Below are 18,638 nucleotides of genomic sequence, written 5' to 3' on the forward strand. Positions count from 1 at the left end.
ACAGCTTAGGACAGGATCAGGCTTGCCTGTGATATCCTCTATGATTGAATACTCTGCTAGCACATTCTTCGGGCTCACGCATGAAGGATGCCACTTGGACAAGGCACTGCAGGATGCCTGATACCCATGGAGCTATTCTCCAGCACAAAGCTGTGCCTTCAGGAAAGAAAATAAATGTTGGCTGCTTTACCTCAAACACCAGTAATCCATTTGAAAGTATAAAAACGCCATGTAGCCACATAGTATTTTATATGTAATCACTCCTAGCTATGCATTTTGCTCTGCTTAATTTATGTAACTGAGATTGGTATACCCAGCATAGAGATGTGTTCACAGATATTGATGCCATCATAGAAACATGGAAAATAGGTGCAGGAGTAGGCCATTCGGCCCTTCGAGCCTGCACCACCATTCAATAAAATCATGGCTGATCATTCACCTCAGTACCCCTTTCCTGTTTTCTCTCCATATTTGTCTTGCCTCTCAATCTTGCAACACTCATTTCTTTGTTAGGAGAAAGTACTGTGGAAGTGGTAGCAATCCTCAATAGATGCCTTCAAATGTCTTAAAACAACACATGTGAGAAATTCTAAAGTCCAGCTAAATGACTGACTGCTATTAATGGGACAGAGACATTTTCAAACAATGCAGTGCTAATCATTGGCCTACTCACCTTAATTACTTGTGAAATCTTACTTCTGGATCATGTGTATATGCAAGAAGTGGATAATTAAGAGCCTTTGTTTTGGTTAAACGCAGCTGCAATAAAGGAAAATGTCCCACATTTGAAGAAATATTTATTTTAGCCATTTAACATTCATAATGTCAACAATCCTTACAACACCCAAGTGTATCTCTGAGTCTGGTGAGTCTTATGAGAGATCAGATTTGAAAATCTGGTTCTGTTGCAGAATGAAAACAGTGGGAGCGATTTTGCCTCTACCTGCGCAGCAAAAACCAGATGATTGGTCAGTTAAAACGACCAGGTTACTTATCCGTCCTAGAACACCAGGAGCTGACCGGTATGATTTTTAAACTGCTCAACTGAGCAGGCGGCAAGGGCACTCACCCAAAACCAGTGAGATCCTATTTAACAAAGGTCTCAATGAGCTCATACTCTCCCGCCCTAGAAATGAAATCTGGGCCCCTTATTTTACTTCAGGCCCTACAACTTTAAAGAAGAATCAATCCCCGTACAGGAAGGATTTTGTTGCAAATCTACCATAAGACTTTAAAGCAACATTAGAATTTAAACTTTAATCATTGCTGCTAAAGCAAATATGAATAAAAAGTTGTAAATTTAAGGGGTACACAGCAAGACATTGTCTGTGATGTATAGCATTGTGCCCAATGGGTATCTCACAGGCATAAAGCTCAACACCAGTTCCTTACCTCCAAAACTTCTTTACATTGTTTTTATTCCCCTTAGCCTGCATAACATGGCAAAGTTCAAAGTAATTAATTGTATGTTGAGTATTTTGGGATGTTTCTGAGATGTGATCAGACATTATATAAATATAAGTTGATTTTTTTTCCTTGACATCTCTCTTTGTTGAGCACCATTCCTTGCTTAAAGGATCAAGCAGGAAACTTTCATCTGGGTGTCTTTGTTTGGAAATAGATTTATATTGAAAATCCGAGGTGAATGGTCTCTTTAATTGACAATGAACATTTGTGCTTAGTTTACAGATGAAAATGCCAATAAGTTGAAGCAAACCTATGGTGATTTCTGTAGCCATCATAATGAGGCAGTCAGTTTCTTTAAAGAACTACAACAACAAAGCAAGAAATTCCAAAACTTTATCAGGGTAAGATCTCACTAATCAGGTTTGTCTGCAGGACCAAATGATGTGAAAACAACAAAGACAAACTTAACGTTTGTTTGTTCTTTATAGCAACAGAGCAACAACCTGCTGGTCCGACGCCTTGGTGTCCCAGAGTGTATACTGCTGGTTACCCAGCGTATCACCAAATACCCAGTACTGCTCGAACGGATACTGCAATACACTGAAGGTCAGTTTCAGGGCTGGTCAATCTAGGTTGTTGTATAAAATTATAGTTTCTTACATTACAGCAGTGACTATATTTCTAAAGTACCTAATTGGCTGTAAGGTGCATTGGGATGTCCTGAGGTTGTGAAAGGCACTATATAAAATGCAAGTCGTTTTTTTATCTTGACTGAAGTGTCAGCCATGGCTCAGTTGGTATCACTGAGTCAGAAGGTTGTAGGTTTAAGTCCCATTCCAGAGACTTGAGCACAAATATCTAGGCTGACACTCCAGTACAGTACTGAGGGACTGTCACATAGTTGGAGGTGCCGTCTTTTGGATGAGACGTTAAACTGAGGCCCCTCTCTCAGGTGGACGTAAAAGATTCCATGGCACTATTTCGAATAAGTGTAGGTGTTCTGGCCAATATTTATCCCTCAATCAACATCACAAAAACAGCTGGCTGGAGGCTGGTCTGTCCCTGAAGGTATGAAGATCCTGAAAAAACGGTTAGTGAACATTTTACATATTTTTTTTTCCACAGCGACTTACCTGGATGGGGTCCCCTGAAGGTCTTCCAATAGTTTAAAAACATTTTTTCCTGATGATTTTTTTTCAGGTCTTCGACCCTCCTTGGGCCCGACTCCATCCTCGGCAGCACTTGGGCGGCAAGCGCCTCTGCCGCCGAGAATGAGACCTCCCGCCCGCTGCCGCCCAGATTGGCGGCGTACGTCATTTGCCACCCGCCGACCTTCAGGGGACCTCGGCGATGAATATCCCGCCCAAAGTACCGTCCGCTACCTCGGCGGCCATCGGTGAACATAAGAATTAGGAACATGAGTAGGCCATCTCGCCCCTCGAGAATGTTCCGCCATTCAACAAGATCATGGCTGATCTGGCCGTGGACTCAGCTCCACTTACCCGCCCGCTCCCCGTAACCCTTAATTCCCTTATTGGTTAAGATGGAGGCCTTGACCATATTTGCCCCCTGAGTGTTTGGACCACCCATACACATCAACAACGTGGATTTTACTTTGCTGGCCTAATTGGAACTTTCCCAGCTGGTGCTGAAATCCTGTGGCCAGAAAATGAAAATCATGATTGGGACTATTAAACAGTTGCACAGCTATACGTGCCATCCTTGAGCTCTGAAATCTGCCTTGCAACTTAAATTGGGAATAGATTGCTCAGTGCCAGCAACCAGAAAGAACAGAACTGCATCTCATTGAAGGGATTCTGTACAGTATAAACGGCACATTTGAATGTACCTCCACAACTGGCTGCTGAATTTCTTGTGGACTTGTCGCAAAATTTAGTATTGTTTATTTTGGAACATCTGCAGGAATAATTTTCTATAATCTACAGCAGATGCAAAAGTGCTGCTCTCTAAAAATTCTTATTATTGAACTGAATGGGAAAACATGCAGAACATTTCTTCAGTCTCACTATTTCTATGATAAACTAAAAAGAAATTAACCTTTTTTTTAAAGTGTGAATGTACCACCATAGCCATGAAGGATGTATTGTTGGCATGACACTATATTTTTGGAGATATGGAACCAAAATGCCTGAACATCAAATGCCTCTTTTTATAAAATATGGTTAAGATCAGATTTCTCATGCTGGATGCCTATACACGTGCTTATGTCTCAATCCTGCTAGAAACAGGAATAGAAAGTGAATAGAATCACTATCCACCTACAAAGATAATGCCAACCAACATTTCTAGAGTACACAGTTGCTGTTCTGTATGGCAAATAGCAGGCTGCAGTGTTAGTTGTGTACTGAGGCTTTTATGGGGTGTTTATATTGTCGTGGTGGGTCTCCTATATAGTGAAGCTACAAGATGTACTGAACTTGTTAGTTTACATTGTGGAGCAGATGCAGAGCGCTGGCAGAAATCATGGGCCCAAGTTTCAACTGGATTTGCTCCTTTTTTTTGGAACAACTAGTTTTTTTTGGAGTATCCTAGAAATTGCAATTCTCCACATTTACTTTGCTCCAGTTCTAGTGAGTTAGTTTAGTTTCGTTTTAGTTCAGTTTTTTTTTTCAAAAGGGGGCATGTCCAGCCACTTACGCCTGTTTTGCAAGTTTAAACTGTGAAAAATTACTCCAAACTAAATTAGAATGGAGTACGTGTCCACTTTTGTATGCCAGGAAAAACCTTGTAGAGTTAAGAAATCAGTGCAGCTAGCCAGAGATGGAGGGAAGGGAAGGGAAGAGAGAGCACTAAACACTGTCACTTTTAAAAATAAAGAACCATCATCAATAATAAACAATCAATCAATAAATCAGTAGATAAAAAAATAAAAGTCCCTACCTCACCTACTGCAGCACGTAGTGCCTATCCGTTCGGCCAGGGGCTGGAAATCATTCACTCAGCAGCAAAGCTCACTAAAGGATGCAGCAGCATATCTTCGGCCGTTCGGTCAGGGGTTAGGGGTAGGAAATCGATCACCCAGCAGCAAAGCTCACTAAAGGATGCAGCAGCATATCTTTGGCCGTTTGGCGCTCACCCAGCCAATGTTTCTGTGCCATTGCGCGTGCGTGCACGCTCCAACGCGCATGCGCAACGCTGCCGGCACTCACAGACACGCTGGGCCCTAGCACGGCCCCCATGCCAGCTGTGTAGACACAGCACGTCGATAGCTCTGCCCCCCCCGCAGCTCAAGCTGTGCTGCGCCGACTGGAATGGAGGCCTGCAGACAGTTCAGAATAACGAGGTACTTTTTAGGCACACTTTTAATTCTAAATAATAGGCGCAAGGCTCAGAGGCGCGCCGTTCTAATGACCAGTTCAAACTTGGGCCCACTGAAACAACAATGTGTGGGCCTTGTGCAGCCAGTGACAGCACCATATTAAATTTAGCAGAACCTCAAATGGAGTTGAGTCGATCTGTGTTTTGGGTCTTTTCTGTTGTCTGCCTTAGTAAATTCAGAAAGTTTACTTTGGTTCTGGCACAAGCAGAGCATATAAATGCAGCTTTAAAGTTCCTGAGGATGAATCTTTCCGTGTGTGGAAGCTGCATGACTGCCTCATGTTTGAGAGCACAGTCGGCATTAGGTGTGTCGAGGATGCTCAAGCACGTGGGATGATCCCGTCTGAACTGACCAGCGTCCGGACAGAACTCCTCATCGGCGCCAAGCCCTGAAACCTCCCTCAGGAGCCGGCGCCTCACAACTTGAGCCTCCTCTGGGAAATCCCCTCTGTGCCTTTCAGTTCTGCACAGAGGGGGTTCCTGTACGGGCTGTTCTTGCATACTCTCCACTTTGCCATCCTTGTCTGCCACCCGGACACACTATCTTGCCGTCTGGAGGAGGTGGGGGGCCCCAGTGGAATGCTCTCTACGCAGGAGTCCTCTGTTTATTTATTGGGGACTTGGCCTGGAGGGTGTTGCATGGAGCAGTCCCATGCAATCGGTTTTTAAGTCAGTTTCATGAACTCTCAGGCCGCCTGCAATTTCTGCGGTCTGGGAGAGTCCGTGTTTCATGTTTATTTGGAGTGCGTTAGCTTGCAGCCCCTCTTCCAATATTTGAAAGGGTTGCTCCTCAAATTCTGGTTGTACTTCAGTCCCACGCTCCTGATCTTTGGGCATCCTGTGTGGAAGGGAGCAGGCAGGACAGAAGGCCTCCTCGTAGGACTGCTCCTGGGCATGGCTAAGGGGGCCATTAACCGGTCCAGGCAGCGGGCGATTGAGGGGGTCATTCAGCCCGACTGCCTGCCTCTCTTCCATGGTTACATTCAAGCCAGAGTGTCCCTGGAGATGGAGCACGTGGTCTCCACCGGTACGCTCGTGGCCTTCCACGAGAGATGGGTGCCGGAGAGTCTCATCACCCCCGGCAACCAAATTTTAATTTGAACCACTAATGTAAAAGTTAATTTGTTGGTTTTAGTGCCCCTCTAGTTAGGGGCACTTGATTTATTGTTTGACAAAAATAGTTGAGAACTCAGTCGGCCTGTGGCCAACATAAATGACAGCATGAGATCTCCAACGATGGTGGCAGCAGCCAAACATATTCTGCCAGCATTTCCCTCTGGAAGCCTCTTGAATACTTTTGTAGGCATTTACATTACAAGGTGTATGATTCAAGTTTCATGTGGAACTTGTGATTGTAATAAATTGTAGTTTACACCATGGCCTGGAAATGGGATCATGCTCGAATTGGGCTGCAATCCCAAAGCAGCGCATCCTGCACACGCCTAATAAGGCAGGTGGCAGGACCATGCAAAGTTTTTCGAATGGCCTCATTTTTTAATTTCTGGTGAGCTGTCTCTCTGGTGGCGACTGGGACCCACAGCTCCGACATCTCGGATGCCGGCCCAGGCAGTAAGCACAGTCTGGGAAGGACAGGGCGGCAGGTAATCGGAATAAAGGCAAGTGGTAGCCGGCAGCAGCCCGCAACTTTAATGTGGAGCTGGGAGGAGCACTCCTGCTCATCCATACTCCACAATAAAGTATGGAAAAAAATAAAAACCTGTCTTTTAGGAAGCAAACTCCAGAAGTCCTTTTCAGGTCCTCGTGTTTGGCTGCCAAATGCCTGAGAATACTGACGAATGATGTGTTGATGAAAGTCACTAAGAATTTTGTAAAGTGGGCCTGACATAGTCGTTATGCCCCATTTAAATATGGCAATGGCATAATGCCCGTTTGAGGCGACAGTCCTGGATACATCGTCATCATCATTATAGGCAGTCCCTCGAATCGAGTATGATTGTACACATGCTTTTTTTTATGAATATGGTGGGTGGTGAACGTCTGGTGCAGCATATGTGTATACACGCCATCCTCCATATTGGACACTTTGGTACCTGTTTTATGAATGGCCCTTAAGTTTATTTCCTTGTAAAGTCATCACCATCATAGGCAGTCCTTCGGAATGAAGGAAGACTTGCTTCCACTCTTAACATGAGTTCTTAGGTAGCTGTACAGTCCAATACAAGAACCACAGTCTCTGTCACAGGTGGGACAGACAGTGGTTGAACGAAAGGGTGGACAGGGAGTCCGGTTTGCCGCATGCTCCTTCTGCTGCCTGCGCTTGATTTCAGCATGCTCTCGGCGACGAGACTCGAGGAGCTCAGCGCCCTCCCAGATGCACTTCCTCCACTTAGGGCGGTCTTTGGCCAGGGACTCTTAGGTGTCAGTGGTAATGTCGCACTTTATCAGGGAGGCTTTGAGGATGTCCTTGTAACGTTTCCACGGCCTACCTTTGGCTCGTTTGCCGTGGATGAGTTCCAAGTAGAGCGCTTGCTTTGGCAGTCTCGTGTCTGGCATGCAAACTATGTGGCCTGCCCAGCGGAGCTGATCAAGTGTGGTCAGTGCTTCAGTTCTGGGGATGTTGGCCTGGTCGAGGACGCTAATGTTGGTGCGTCTGTTCTCCCAGGGGATTTGTAGGATCTTGCGGAGACATCGTTGGTGATATTTCTCCAGCGACTTGTGTCTACTGTACATGGTCCATGTCTCTGAGCCATACAGGAGGACAGGTATTAATATGGCCCTGTAGACCATGAGCTTGGTGAAAGTTTTGAGGTCCTAGTCTTCAAACACTCTTGTAAAGACAAAGGAGATGTATCAGCAATTGAGATTCAGGCATTCAGTCCACTATTAATGCACAGCACTTTCATCACAGAATTGCAAACTATTTACAATGAAAGATGGAGTGGAAACAATTCAATTCCACATTTGCTTCAAACAGATTTTAGCTAAAGGTACCTAACTGAAAAATAATAGACTGAAATGTTGTTGTATTGTTATTCCCAGAAGGGACAGAAGAGAATGAGGATGTGACTAAATCTCTTAGCTTGATAAAGGACATAATAGCAGCAGTAGATACAAAGGTCAACAAATACGAAAAAGAGCAAAAACTACTGGACATCTTAAATAGGTTTGAAAACAAAACTTATACCAAGTTGAAGAATGGCCGTGCATTCCGGAAGCAGGATCTGATGAGCAGAGAGAGGGAGCTGCAGCATGAGGGTTCTATGTACTGGAAAACTGCCACAGGACGATTGAAAGGTAAAATAGCAAAGGATTCAAAGTTCCACTGAAAATGACATTTTCATTGTATAAAGTGCTTCCATAATTGCATATCTAAAACCAGCGTGGTGAACCATACATGGCTATATATCTTTTTGACACAATGGGGGTAATTTTGACTTTGACAATACGAAGGGCTCAAGTTTCCACACGTGCCTAGAACGGCGCAGTCCCGACCTGGACGCCCGTTTTTCGCGCCACAAAGTGCGCCTAAAAAAATCCTCGGTATTATCCACCTCCCTGCAGGTCCTCTGGCCCTCGGTGCAGCGCAGCACGAGCTATGGGGGGGGCGGAGCCAGGTCCCTGCGCTGAAAACAGTGCTGGGACCTCTGCACATGCGCGCTACAGTGGGCACGCAAGTGCAGTAGCTCCAGGCGCCCGAAACTGTGTGGGAGAGGCCCGAAGCACACAGCCCTAGCCCTGGCCGAATGGCCTCACTGGGGCTGCGTGAATAAGGCTCCTCCCAAGGCCAGCTCCTGCTCCCCCCACCCCGACCAGACCCGACACCCGCTCCCTGCCCCCCCCCCCCTCCGGACTGGACCCGACCCGACTCCCGCTCCCCGACCCGACCGACTCCCGCTCCCACTCTGCCCCCCGCCCCCCGACTGGACCCGACCCGACCCGCGCTCCTGCTCCCGCTCCCCCTCCCCCCCCACGACTGGACCTGACCCGACCCGACCCGCGCTCCCGCCCCCCAGCCCGACCCCCCCCCCCCCCCCCCCCCCCCCACTGGACCTGACCCGACTTGCGCTCCCGCTCCGCCCCCCCGACTGGACCCAACCCGACCCGCGCTCTTGCCCCCCGACCCGACCCGTGCTCCCGCTCCCGCTCCGCCCCCCCCCCCGACTGGACCCGACCCGACCCGCGCTCCTGCTCCCGCTCCACCACCCCCCCCCCCCCCACCGACTGGACCCGACCCGACTCCCGCCCCCGGACTGGATCCGACCTGACCTCCCCCTCCCCGACCTGACCTCCCCCTCTCTCCCTCCCTCCCCTCCTCTCTCTCTCCCTCCCCCCCTCTCTCTCTCCCTCCCTCCCCCCCCCTCTCTCCCTCCCTCCCCCCCCGACCCGAACCGAACCAAACCTCCCCGACCCGACTCAACGCCACCTACCTGTAAATCTGGTGCTGGGGACGGGCCCTGCCCGAAGTCTCGGGCCGGCCCGTTCAGCCTTCGGTCCCGAAAGGCCTGCCTGAAGCACTTTCACACAGGTAGGAAGATGGTTTATTTAATCTTTTCTTTGCTTATAAATGTTTATTCAGGTTGGATTTATTTGTATAATATTTGTATAAGTATAAATAAGGATTTATTATAGAATTTAATGAGTTCCCTTCCCCCCCCCCACCTCGTTCTGGACGCCTAATTTGTAACCTGCGCCTGATTTTTTAATGTGTAGGACAGGTTTTTTCAGTTCTACAAAAATCTTCACTTGCTCCATTCTAAGTTAGTTTGGAGTACGTTTTCACTGTTGAAACTTTGAAATCAGGCGTCAGTGGCTGGACACGCCCCCTTTTGAAGAAAAAATTCTGTTCCAAAGTAGAACTGTTCTACCTGACTAGAACTGCAGAAAAAAAAATGTGGAGAATTGCGATTTCTAAGATAGTCCGTTCTCCACCAGTTGCTCCTAAAAATCAGGTGCAAATCATGTGGAAACTTGGGCCCTATAAAACACACAAATTCAGCTCGTCCATCGTTAAACCTCTCTCTTGATTTTCATTGTCATTGTTTTACACTATCGTCTAAAGTCAAGATTACTCCCAGTTAGTCAAATTGAAAGGTTTGACAGATGTTCAGCTGCACATTCACTGAACTTTAATATGGCCCATTATTGTATATCAGAGCTCAATGCTTTGAAAAGTAAGCATTGAAAACCTACAACTTCATGGCTGACTAAGAATGCATATGTGTTAAAGCTTTTTATGAAATTCTTGGAGTCTAGGAATGCACCTTTCTCCCTCCCCTCTGCTCCTTCCACACCTCTTCCTCCCGGGGAATGTGGGTGATATAATCAATTACAACAACAACTTGTATTTATTTGGCATCTTTAATGTAGTAAAACGTCCCATGGTGCTTCACAAGAGTGTTATGAAACAAAGTTTGAGACCGAGCCATTTAAGGCACGGCATCAATGGTTGAGCGATTAAAATCGGGGATGCTCAAGAAGCCAGAATTTGAGGAGCGCAGATATCTTGGAGGGTTGGAGGAAATTACGGTTATAGGGAGGGGCGAGGCCATGGAGGGATTTGAAAACGAAGATGAAAATGTTATAATCGAGGAGTTGCTTAGCCGGCAGCCAATGTAGGTCAGTAAACACAGGAGTGATGGGTGAACGGGACTTGGTATGAGTTAGGACATGAGCAGCAGAGTTTTGGATGACCTCTGGTTTATGGAGGGTAGAATGTGGGAGGCCAGCCAGGAGTGCATTGGAACAGTCAACTCTTGCGGTAACACAAGTATGGATGAGGGTTTCAGCAGCAGATGAGTTGAGGCAGAGTCAGAGTCGGGCAATGTTGCAGAGATGGAAAAAGGCAATGAAGCAATAATTCAATGTTAATGGTAAGGATCCCTTTGTGTAATCCTTCAGTTGCCTGTCTTTGTGCTCATTTATCTACAAGGTATATCCCCAGTGTCTAGAACTTGGGAGCTGGAGGATAGCTGTTGAGTTTCCATTGAGGACACTTCAGATGGCCGTGGTGGGTGACCTTGAGCAGCTCTGGGCCTTGAGGGCCCAGTTCAGCCTGCAGCATCTCACATGGACCAGGGCAGTCTGACTCAGCTGGCTGTGCGGCACTAACATAGGCACTGGCAGGGGAGCAGCCATGCTGTTATCCTGAGAAAATAGCAGGTGCCTCTCCCATGGAGCTATTACCACTCTTCTGGGACTGCACCTCAGCACTCCTACAGTTCTGCACAAAAATTAAATTGCAGTAGTGATGTGACCAATGTTACCCCTAATTTTTTTTTTGGGTGCGGGTCCAGGGCGAAACTTAACATTGAAAAAGCCGATCCCAGGCGGCACGGGACTAGCAGAGGGAATGTTGGATGTGACACTTTGGAAGTTCCTGTCAACAATGGTCCCCAGAAACAAGTTAGTCACCACCTCAGCTTCTGTGGCAGCAGTGTGATCTGCCATGGAAGTGTCAAAGCTGTCAGCAGAGGCTCCATCATGATGTGCGCCACTGTTGTGTTCGTGAAGCTGACTACTCAGAATGGTCTCTGAGCTCTGTGAGCCCCGACACAAATTGGAGCTGGACTGCGACATTGCCGCAACCCTGCTGGCAGGCTGCCCAGTGCACCAAGCATTTCATGGACCATCACCTTCTTTGGTAGACTGGGCCCTCAGTCAGCATCTGAGTCCTCTGCAGCAGAGCTAGTATGTGATCTCACATCCAGTGAGCTGGCACCCGTGGCGATCTATCCCCCCTTTTTCTCTGTACTATCCCCTAAAGTCTGCGTGATGCCAATCTCTGAGCTGGTGCTTGCTAGGGTCAGATCGAGTGAAGCTTCATCTTCAGAAAGGGGTGAAAAGGTCGAGATTCAGTTTATACATGACACTTGAAGCCAGCAAAGAAAGACAACTTTCATCTCAACAGCATCAGCTGGATTTGAACCTAAAACTCCGAGGGGGAAGATAGTGCCACAACTGCTGCACCACTCTGACATGTAAATTAACTTTATTTTCAGGTTTACAATGCAGTTCCAAAACTTTTTGCAGTTATGCACATTGCCATCAATAATAAATGCATGGACCCAAGAACCGGATGGTGATCTCGTGTTCATATACTTCACTAGAAATCAGGGAGAAGTTTGAAAACTGGACACAAGCAATGCACAAAAAATTAATAGCACCTAAAGGATATCTGGGTTCTGTGTTTTAAGTTATGCAACTTTGTTTCAGATATCACAGCTCTGCTCCTTACTGATGTGCTGCTTTTCCTGCAGGACAAAGACCAAAAGTATACTTTTGCCACTGTGGTGAGTTCAACTTGATTTATCTTGAGCATATCAAAGATGACTTACCATGAAAAAAAAAATCTGAGGTTACTGTTGATCTTGTGTTGAAGTTATGGTAGAAGACCAGGAGAACACCTGTGGAAATTCTACCCCCTAGTTTTTATACCTGTAGTACAATATAGAACCTCTGTACCTGCAGAGTTCCTTCTGCTTCTGATATCTGTAGTAGAATTTGATGTTGTGCTAAATTGCTGCAGTATTTGATACAGTTGATCATACTGTCCTTCATCACTGCCTTTTTGCATTAACCAGCTCCATGGAACTGCGCTTGCGGGCTCCACTCCGCTCCTTGGCAGCAGTCATGCATCTCTATAATGGCTTCACTCCTCCATGAAACGAGAGTTATACCGTGGCTCCACCAAGCACCTATCCTTGGCCCTCACTTTTTCCCCATTGATGTGCTGCCCCTTGCTCACAAAATCTGTAGGCACAGGGTCATCTTCCATATATACACTGCCTGTCGGACATCAATTCTTGGATGAATCATCTTCAGCTGAATATTGGGAAGACCATAGCCATGAATCTCAGTGCTTGCCACTATTCTGTTTCCTTCACATTGACTCTTATATATGCAATAAAGGCACAAACTGAATACTGTTTAACTGAACAAGGTACAACCTTGTTCTGCTTTATTACGGCCCGAAAGGCCTGACTCACAAAATGGCTGGCCTTTTATACCAGAGCAGCACCATGTGCGTGCTGCTCAGTGGCCTCCAACAATGACACCATCTGGTGGCTACAAACAGCATGTACATACATTTCAGAATCCATCTTCGCTTGGCCTCCCACTCAGGTTCAACAACCTTGGCATCCTGTTTGACCTTGAGCTGTACACAAACATAATATTCTTTCCAGCACCATGACTGTTTACTTCCATCTTCAAAGTCTCTGCTGCTAACTTAGACCCCTCCATGCAAACAGTTATCAATGCTTTTGTCAATTATTCCAATGCTTTCCTAGCCAGTCTTCCTTAGATCACGCTCCATAAACTCTAACCTTCGCCAGCTGTGGCACACTCGCCTCTGAGTCAGAAAGTTGTAGGTTCAAGCCCCACTCCAGAGACTTGAGCACAAGATCTAGGCTGACACTCCAGTGCAGCATTGAGAGAGAGCTGTACTGTTGGAGGTGCCATCTTTCAGATGAGACATTAAACCAAGGGACCTGGTGTCCTTGTACATGAAACTCTTTTACATGAATCACTGAAAGTTAACATGCAGGTGCAACAAGCAATTAAGAAAGCAAATGGTATGTTGACCTTTATTACGAGGTTGAGTATAAGAACAGACGTCTTACTGCAATTCTATAGAGCCCTGGTGAGACCGTACAGTTTTGGTCTCCTTACCTAAGGAAGGATATACTTGCCATAGAGGGAGTGCAACGAAGGTTCACCAGACTGATTCCTGGGATGGGGGGATTGTCCTATGAGGAGAGATTGAGTAGACTAGACCTATATTCTCTAGAGTTTAGAAGAATGAGAGGTGATCTCATTGAAACATACACAATTCTTACAGGGCTTGACAGGCTAGATGCAGGGAGGATGTTTCCCCTGGCTGACCAAGGGTCACTGTCTCAGAATAAGGGGTTGGTCATTTAGGACTGAGATGAGGAGAAACATCTTCACTCAGAGGGTGGTGAATCTTTGGAATTCTCTACCCCAGAGGGCAGGGGAGGCTCAGTCTTTGAGTATATTCAAGACAAAGATCGATAGATGTTTAGATATTAAAGGAATCAAGGGATTATGGGAACAGTGTAAGCAAGTGGAGTTGAGGTAGATCAGCCATGATCTCATTGAATGGCGGAGCAGGCTTGAGGGGCCGAATGGCCTACTCCTGCTCCTATTTCTTATGTTCTTATGTTCAAAGACCTTCTGAAATCTAATTTTTTTTATCCCATGTCATTTTTAGCTCTCAAACTAAAGTTTACCCTCGCTATTTGCAGCAGGATAAAGGGAAATAAAATGAGCATCTGTGTCTCCTGTGATGTTTCATTTTTAACTCATAGATGTTCACTGGAAGACAACAAATAAAAGATACAAATCAGAATATTATTTATTTATTGAATACAAATATTTAACCCTTTGCATAACTTTGAGAACACTAGACATACATAAGATTAAATTAACTTAAATTAAATTGCATTATAATTGATTTTCATGTTGTTTTGAATTGTTCACATCAGGACCAGAAACCTGCAGTTATCTTGCTACAGAAATTAATTGTCCGAGAAGTAGCAAATGAGGAGCGAGCAATGTTCTTGATCAGTGCTTCGTCTGCTGGACCTGAAATGTATGAAATGCACACAAACTCAAAGGAGGACAGGAATAATTGGATGAGACTGATCCGAATGGCAGTAGAGAGGTACTGTAACACTGTCCCGTTCCCATTTCAGATGTAGTAAACTGTGCTGACAGAACAGAAATAACTCGGGAGGTGATGCAAATGTTTAATATTTATTGTATTTATTATGAATTTTATCATGCTATAATACACAACATTTTATTGAGTTCATTTTCTGCCACTAATGATGCACAGTGTACCTGGAAGGAGACTTTACTTCAAGCACTGAATATGAACCCAAGTTAATAGACATGCCAGATCAAAGCAAAAAGAAAGTATACAATAACCGTTATTAAGGGTGAATTAAAGAGGTAAATGCGGTCGTGCTGTGGCTCAGTGGGTAGCTCACTAGCCTCTAAGTCAGAAGGTTGTAGGTTTGTGTCCCAATCCAGGAACTTGGGCACACAAATCTAGGCTCACATTCCAGTGCTGAAGAAGTGCTGCACTGTTGGAGGTAACATCTTTCAGATGAGACGTTAAATTGAGGCCCCGTCTGCTCTCTCAGGTGGACGTAAAAGATCCCATGATACTTTTTTGAAGAAGAGCAGGGGAGTTATCACTGGTGTCCTTGCCAATATTTATCCCTCAATTAACATAACAAAAACAGCTTATCTGGCCATTATTAAATTGCTGTTTGTGGGAGCATGCTGTGTGCAAATTGGCTGCTGCGCTTCCCACATTACAATAATAACTACACTCCGAAAGTACTTAATTGTCTGTAAAGCACTTTGAGATGTCTGGTGGTTGTGAAAAGCGCTATATAAATGTAAGTCTTTTTTCTTTCATAAGAGTTAATGAGGGGCGAGTATCTGCATGTAGATATCTTGGCTTCAGCGACGGGTTAAGCGGTCTGAACATCTTGGCCCCAATTTTCCACATGATTTGCTCCTGATTTTTAGGAGCAACTGGTGTAGAACAGAGTATCTTAGAAATCGGAATTCTCCACATTTAGTTTTCTGCAGTTCTAGTCAGGTAGAACAGTTTCACTTTGGAACAGAATTTTTTTTTCAAAAGGGGGCGTGTCCGGCCACTGACGCCTGATTTGAAAGTTTCCACAGTGAAAACGTACTCCAAACTAACTTAGAATGGAGTAAGTGAAGATTTTTGTAGGCTTGAAAAAACCTTGTCTACACTTTAAAAAATCAGGCGCAGGTTACAAATTAGGCGTAGGGAACGAGGGGGGGAGGGGGGGGGAAGAGAAGTCATTAAATTCTACAATCAATCCTTAGTTATACTTATACAAATATTATACAAATAAATCCAACCTGAATAAAAATTTATAAGCAAAGAAAAGATTAAATAAACCATGTTCCTACCTGTGTGAAAGTGCTTCAGGCAGGCAGTTCAGGCAGCGGTGTGGCGTCAGTGTCTCGACGGCAGGCAGCAAGCAGCCTTCGAGCTGAGCTGCGGTGCTTGAGGCAAGGATGTGGCGTCAGTGTCTCGACGGCAGCGGTCGGCAGCAAGCAGCCTTCGAGCTGAGCTGCGGTGCTTGAGGCAGGCCTTCATTCCCCGCGAAGATGCAGCACCCGGACGGACTTGAGGCCATTCGGCCATGGGATTGCAGCGGCGTCAGTGGCTGGCCGGGAGCCGAAGAATGAACACAGGACACGCGCAGCTGCAGATTTAAAATTCTTTAGGCCGTTCGGCCACGCTTATGGGGCGGCGTCAGTGGCTCGAAGGCAGCCGAAGAATCAGGAGCGGACGTGAGGCCATTCGGCCATGGGATTGCAGCAGCATCAGTGGCTGGTCGGGAGCTGAAGAAAGAACAGCAGCAGCCTTCGAGCTGTGAGGGGGACTGACTGAGGCCATTTGGACAGGGAGAGGCAGCCACATCGACATCTTTATATTTAAATTTGCAGAATGGGTGCACCACATATTATGCAATGGTTTGCTTCCTCATGCAAGAAATTCTTTGTTCTTGGTGGAAGTTGATCCATTGCAAAGTTGAATTGGCACTTTTATTTCTCCAAACACACAGTCCTTAATTTGCAGGCACCGGTTCTGCAAGTTTAGCAGTGAAAAGCTGAACTCACTGATTTCAGCAGGTGATTTATTCAGCAGTGCTGCTAAAAGCACTCCCTCACACACAGAAATATCAAGAAAATTAAACCCCAAGAAACAAATCTTCACTTTTTCTGCAGCACTTTTAAAAACGGCCAAGTGCCAATGTTTACTTCAGACTGCGCGTGCGCGAACGCTCCAACGCGCACGCGCAGGGTTGCCGGCACCAAGAAGCCTCATTTCAATTGTACCCGCCCTCTCCTACTTACAAAATTGGCGTGAGTGATAGGCTCCGCCCCCTGTGCGCCGCGCCAAGCAGACATCGAGCTCCAAGGAGCTCGAGAATACCGCAGTTTTTTTCCGGCGCCATTTGCGGCGTGAAAAACAGGCACCCAGCTCTGAGGTGCGCCTTTTTCGCCGCGTGTGGAAACTTGGGGCCCTTACTTTGAGAGTTGACTCACAATGCCCTATATCTGCTTAAACAGTGGGATGTAACAATAGCATCTGCTTATAATCTGGACCAGATACTCCTGTCTTTTGCACTTGTATTTCTTCAAAATCTCTGAAGGCGAACCGTGCGAGCACTGAATGAGATGAGGCTTAATATGAATTATAAAGCTGCTTGTTTTTTCCTGCCAGTTAAACATACAGAGCAAAATTACAATCAGATTAATTTATTCTTATCAATACGTGTCTTTTTGTATTAATATAAAAATAATGAAACTGCTATGATACCCCACTTCAGTGGGTTGTTTTAGAATCACAGACTGATACAGCACAGAAGGCTATTTGGCCCATCCTGGCCGTGCTGGCTCTTTGTTAGAGCTATCCCATTAGTTCCACTCCCCTGCTCTTTCCCCATATCCCAGTAATTTTCCCCCTTTATGTATTTATCAATTCCCTTTTGAAAGTTACTGTAGAATTTGCTTGCACCAGCCTTTCACGCAGTACATTCCAGATCATAACAACTCGCTGTGTAAAAATATTTCTCCACGTGTCGCCTCTGGTTCTTTTGCCAATCACCTAAAATCTGTATCCTCTGGTTACCGATCCTTCTGCCACTGGAAATGTTTCTCCTTATTTACTCTATCAAAACCATTCATGATTTTGAACACCTGTATCTAATCTCCTCTTAACCTTCTCTGCTCAGAGAACAAACCTAGTTTCTCGAGTCTCTCCACATAACTGAAGTCCCTCATCCCTGATTTACAAATTTAGTAAATCACTTTTGATTCAATTATGGTAATGCCAATGTATATCATGGGGAGGTGGTTAGACTTTCTCTTATTGGAGAATGTCCTTGCCTGGTACTTGAATGACATTAATGTTAATTACCACTGATCAGCCCAAGACTAGATATTGTCCAGGTCTTGCTGCATGTGGCCACAGACTGCTTCATTATCAGAGGAATTGTGAAGGGAACAGAACACTGCCCGATCATCAACAAACATCCCCATAATTGGCTATGGGATGTTTTGGGATGTCCTGAGGTTGTAATAGGCACTATGTAAATACAAGTTTTTTCTTTCTTGCCTTTGTTGCTGCTGGTAACTGTTGAAGTGTATGTAGGTGGATGTGAGACAAAATAAGGCTTTAGTTACTTCCTTAATGGAAAGACAGATGAAACTGCTTGCACCTATTTTCTATGTTTCTAAACAGCAACTTTGCTACCTGAAACAAATTTGGGGAATAAAGGTTGAGAACAGTGGTGGCCTTCACTGCTACTGGTAGTGATGATTGAATGTTCTTTTCAGTCATTGTAGACCAGGTGACATAGATCGTTGTGAACCTGAGCTGTTTCATACGCAGCTTCTCTCTCATGAGTCTGTTGTCTGGGGTAGCTTGTTCTGTAAGTTGTGCATCTCGTTTATCCTCCATGCTTTTAAATCATCCCCTGCTGGTGCAATGAGACACCCAGCATTGGCTACTGTATTCAAGCTGTGTGCCAGAAAACTCTATACTACTTACTGCTCTCAGCTCTGTGATTCCCTTAGTGCAGCAGTAATACTTCAAAATCTCCTTTTGTTAAACTGACAGCTGTGACCCGGAGTTTAATACTCCCTTCTTTTGAATCCTTCCTTTGTAAACCTGCACAAGTTTCTCATGAGTGGCTTTTAATAAGGCTTTCGCAAGCAAAAGGCTTGCTTTTCTTTTCACTAATTTCCTAGGAATCCATTTTTGAATAGGAAGAATCCACAGAGTAATGCTGAACATGGCATTATGCTTGGCTCTCCAAGTCCACTCCACAACATCTAGTAGCACACCA

General features: G+C 45.5%; 1 protein-coding gene across 1 annotated transcript in view; it reads left to right on the forward strand.

Moving 5' to 3' along the window:
• arhgef28a (Rho guanine nucleotide exchange factor (GEF) 28a) overlaps nt 1-18,638 on the forward strand; it is a 484,332-nt gene that overhangs the window by 276,270 nt on the left and 189,424 nt on the right. Inside the window, exons 23-27 of the mRNA XM_070876112.1 lie at nt 1,683-1,808; nt 1,896-2,013; nt 7,747-8,001; nt 11,920-11,996; nt 14,214-14,392. Coding sequence (XP_070732213.1) covers nt 1,683-1,808; nt 1,896-2,013; nt 7,747-8,001; nt 11,920-11,996; nt 14,214-14,392 — 755 coding nt within the window. The remainder of the gene's footprint in view (nt 1-1,682; nt 1,809-1,895; nt 2,014-7,746; nt 8,002-11,919; nt 11,997-14,213; nt 14,393-18,638) is intronic.

The sequence above is a fragment of the Pristiophorus japonicus genome, chromosome 1 (assembly GCF_044704955.1).
Source record: "Pristiophorus japonicus isolate sPriJap1 chromosome 1, sPriJap1.hap1, whole genome shotgun sequence".
In the NCBI taxonomy this organism is placed as follows: domain Eukaryota; kingdom Metazoa; phylum Chordata; class Chondrichthyes; family Pristiophoridae; genus Pristiophorus; species Pristiophorus japonicus.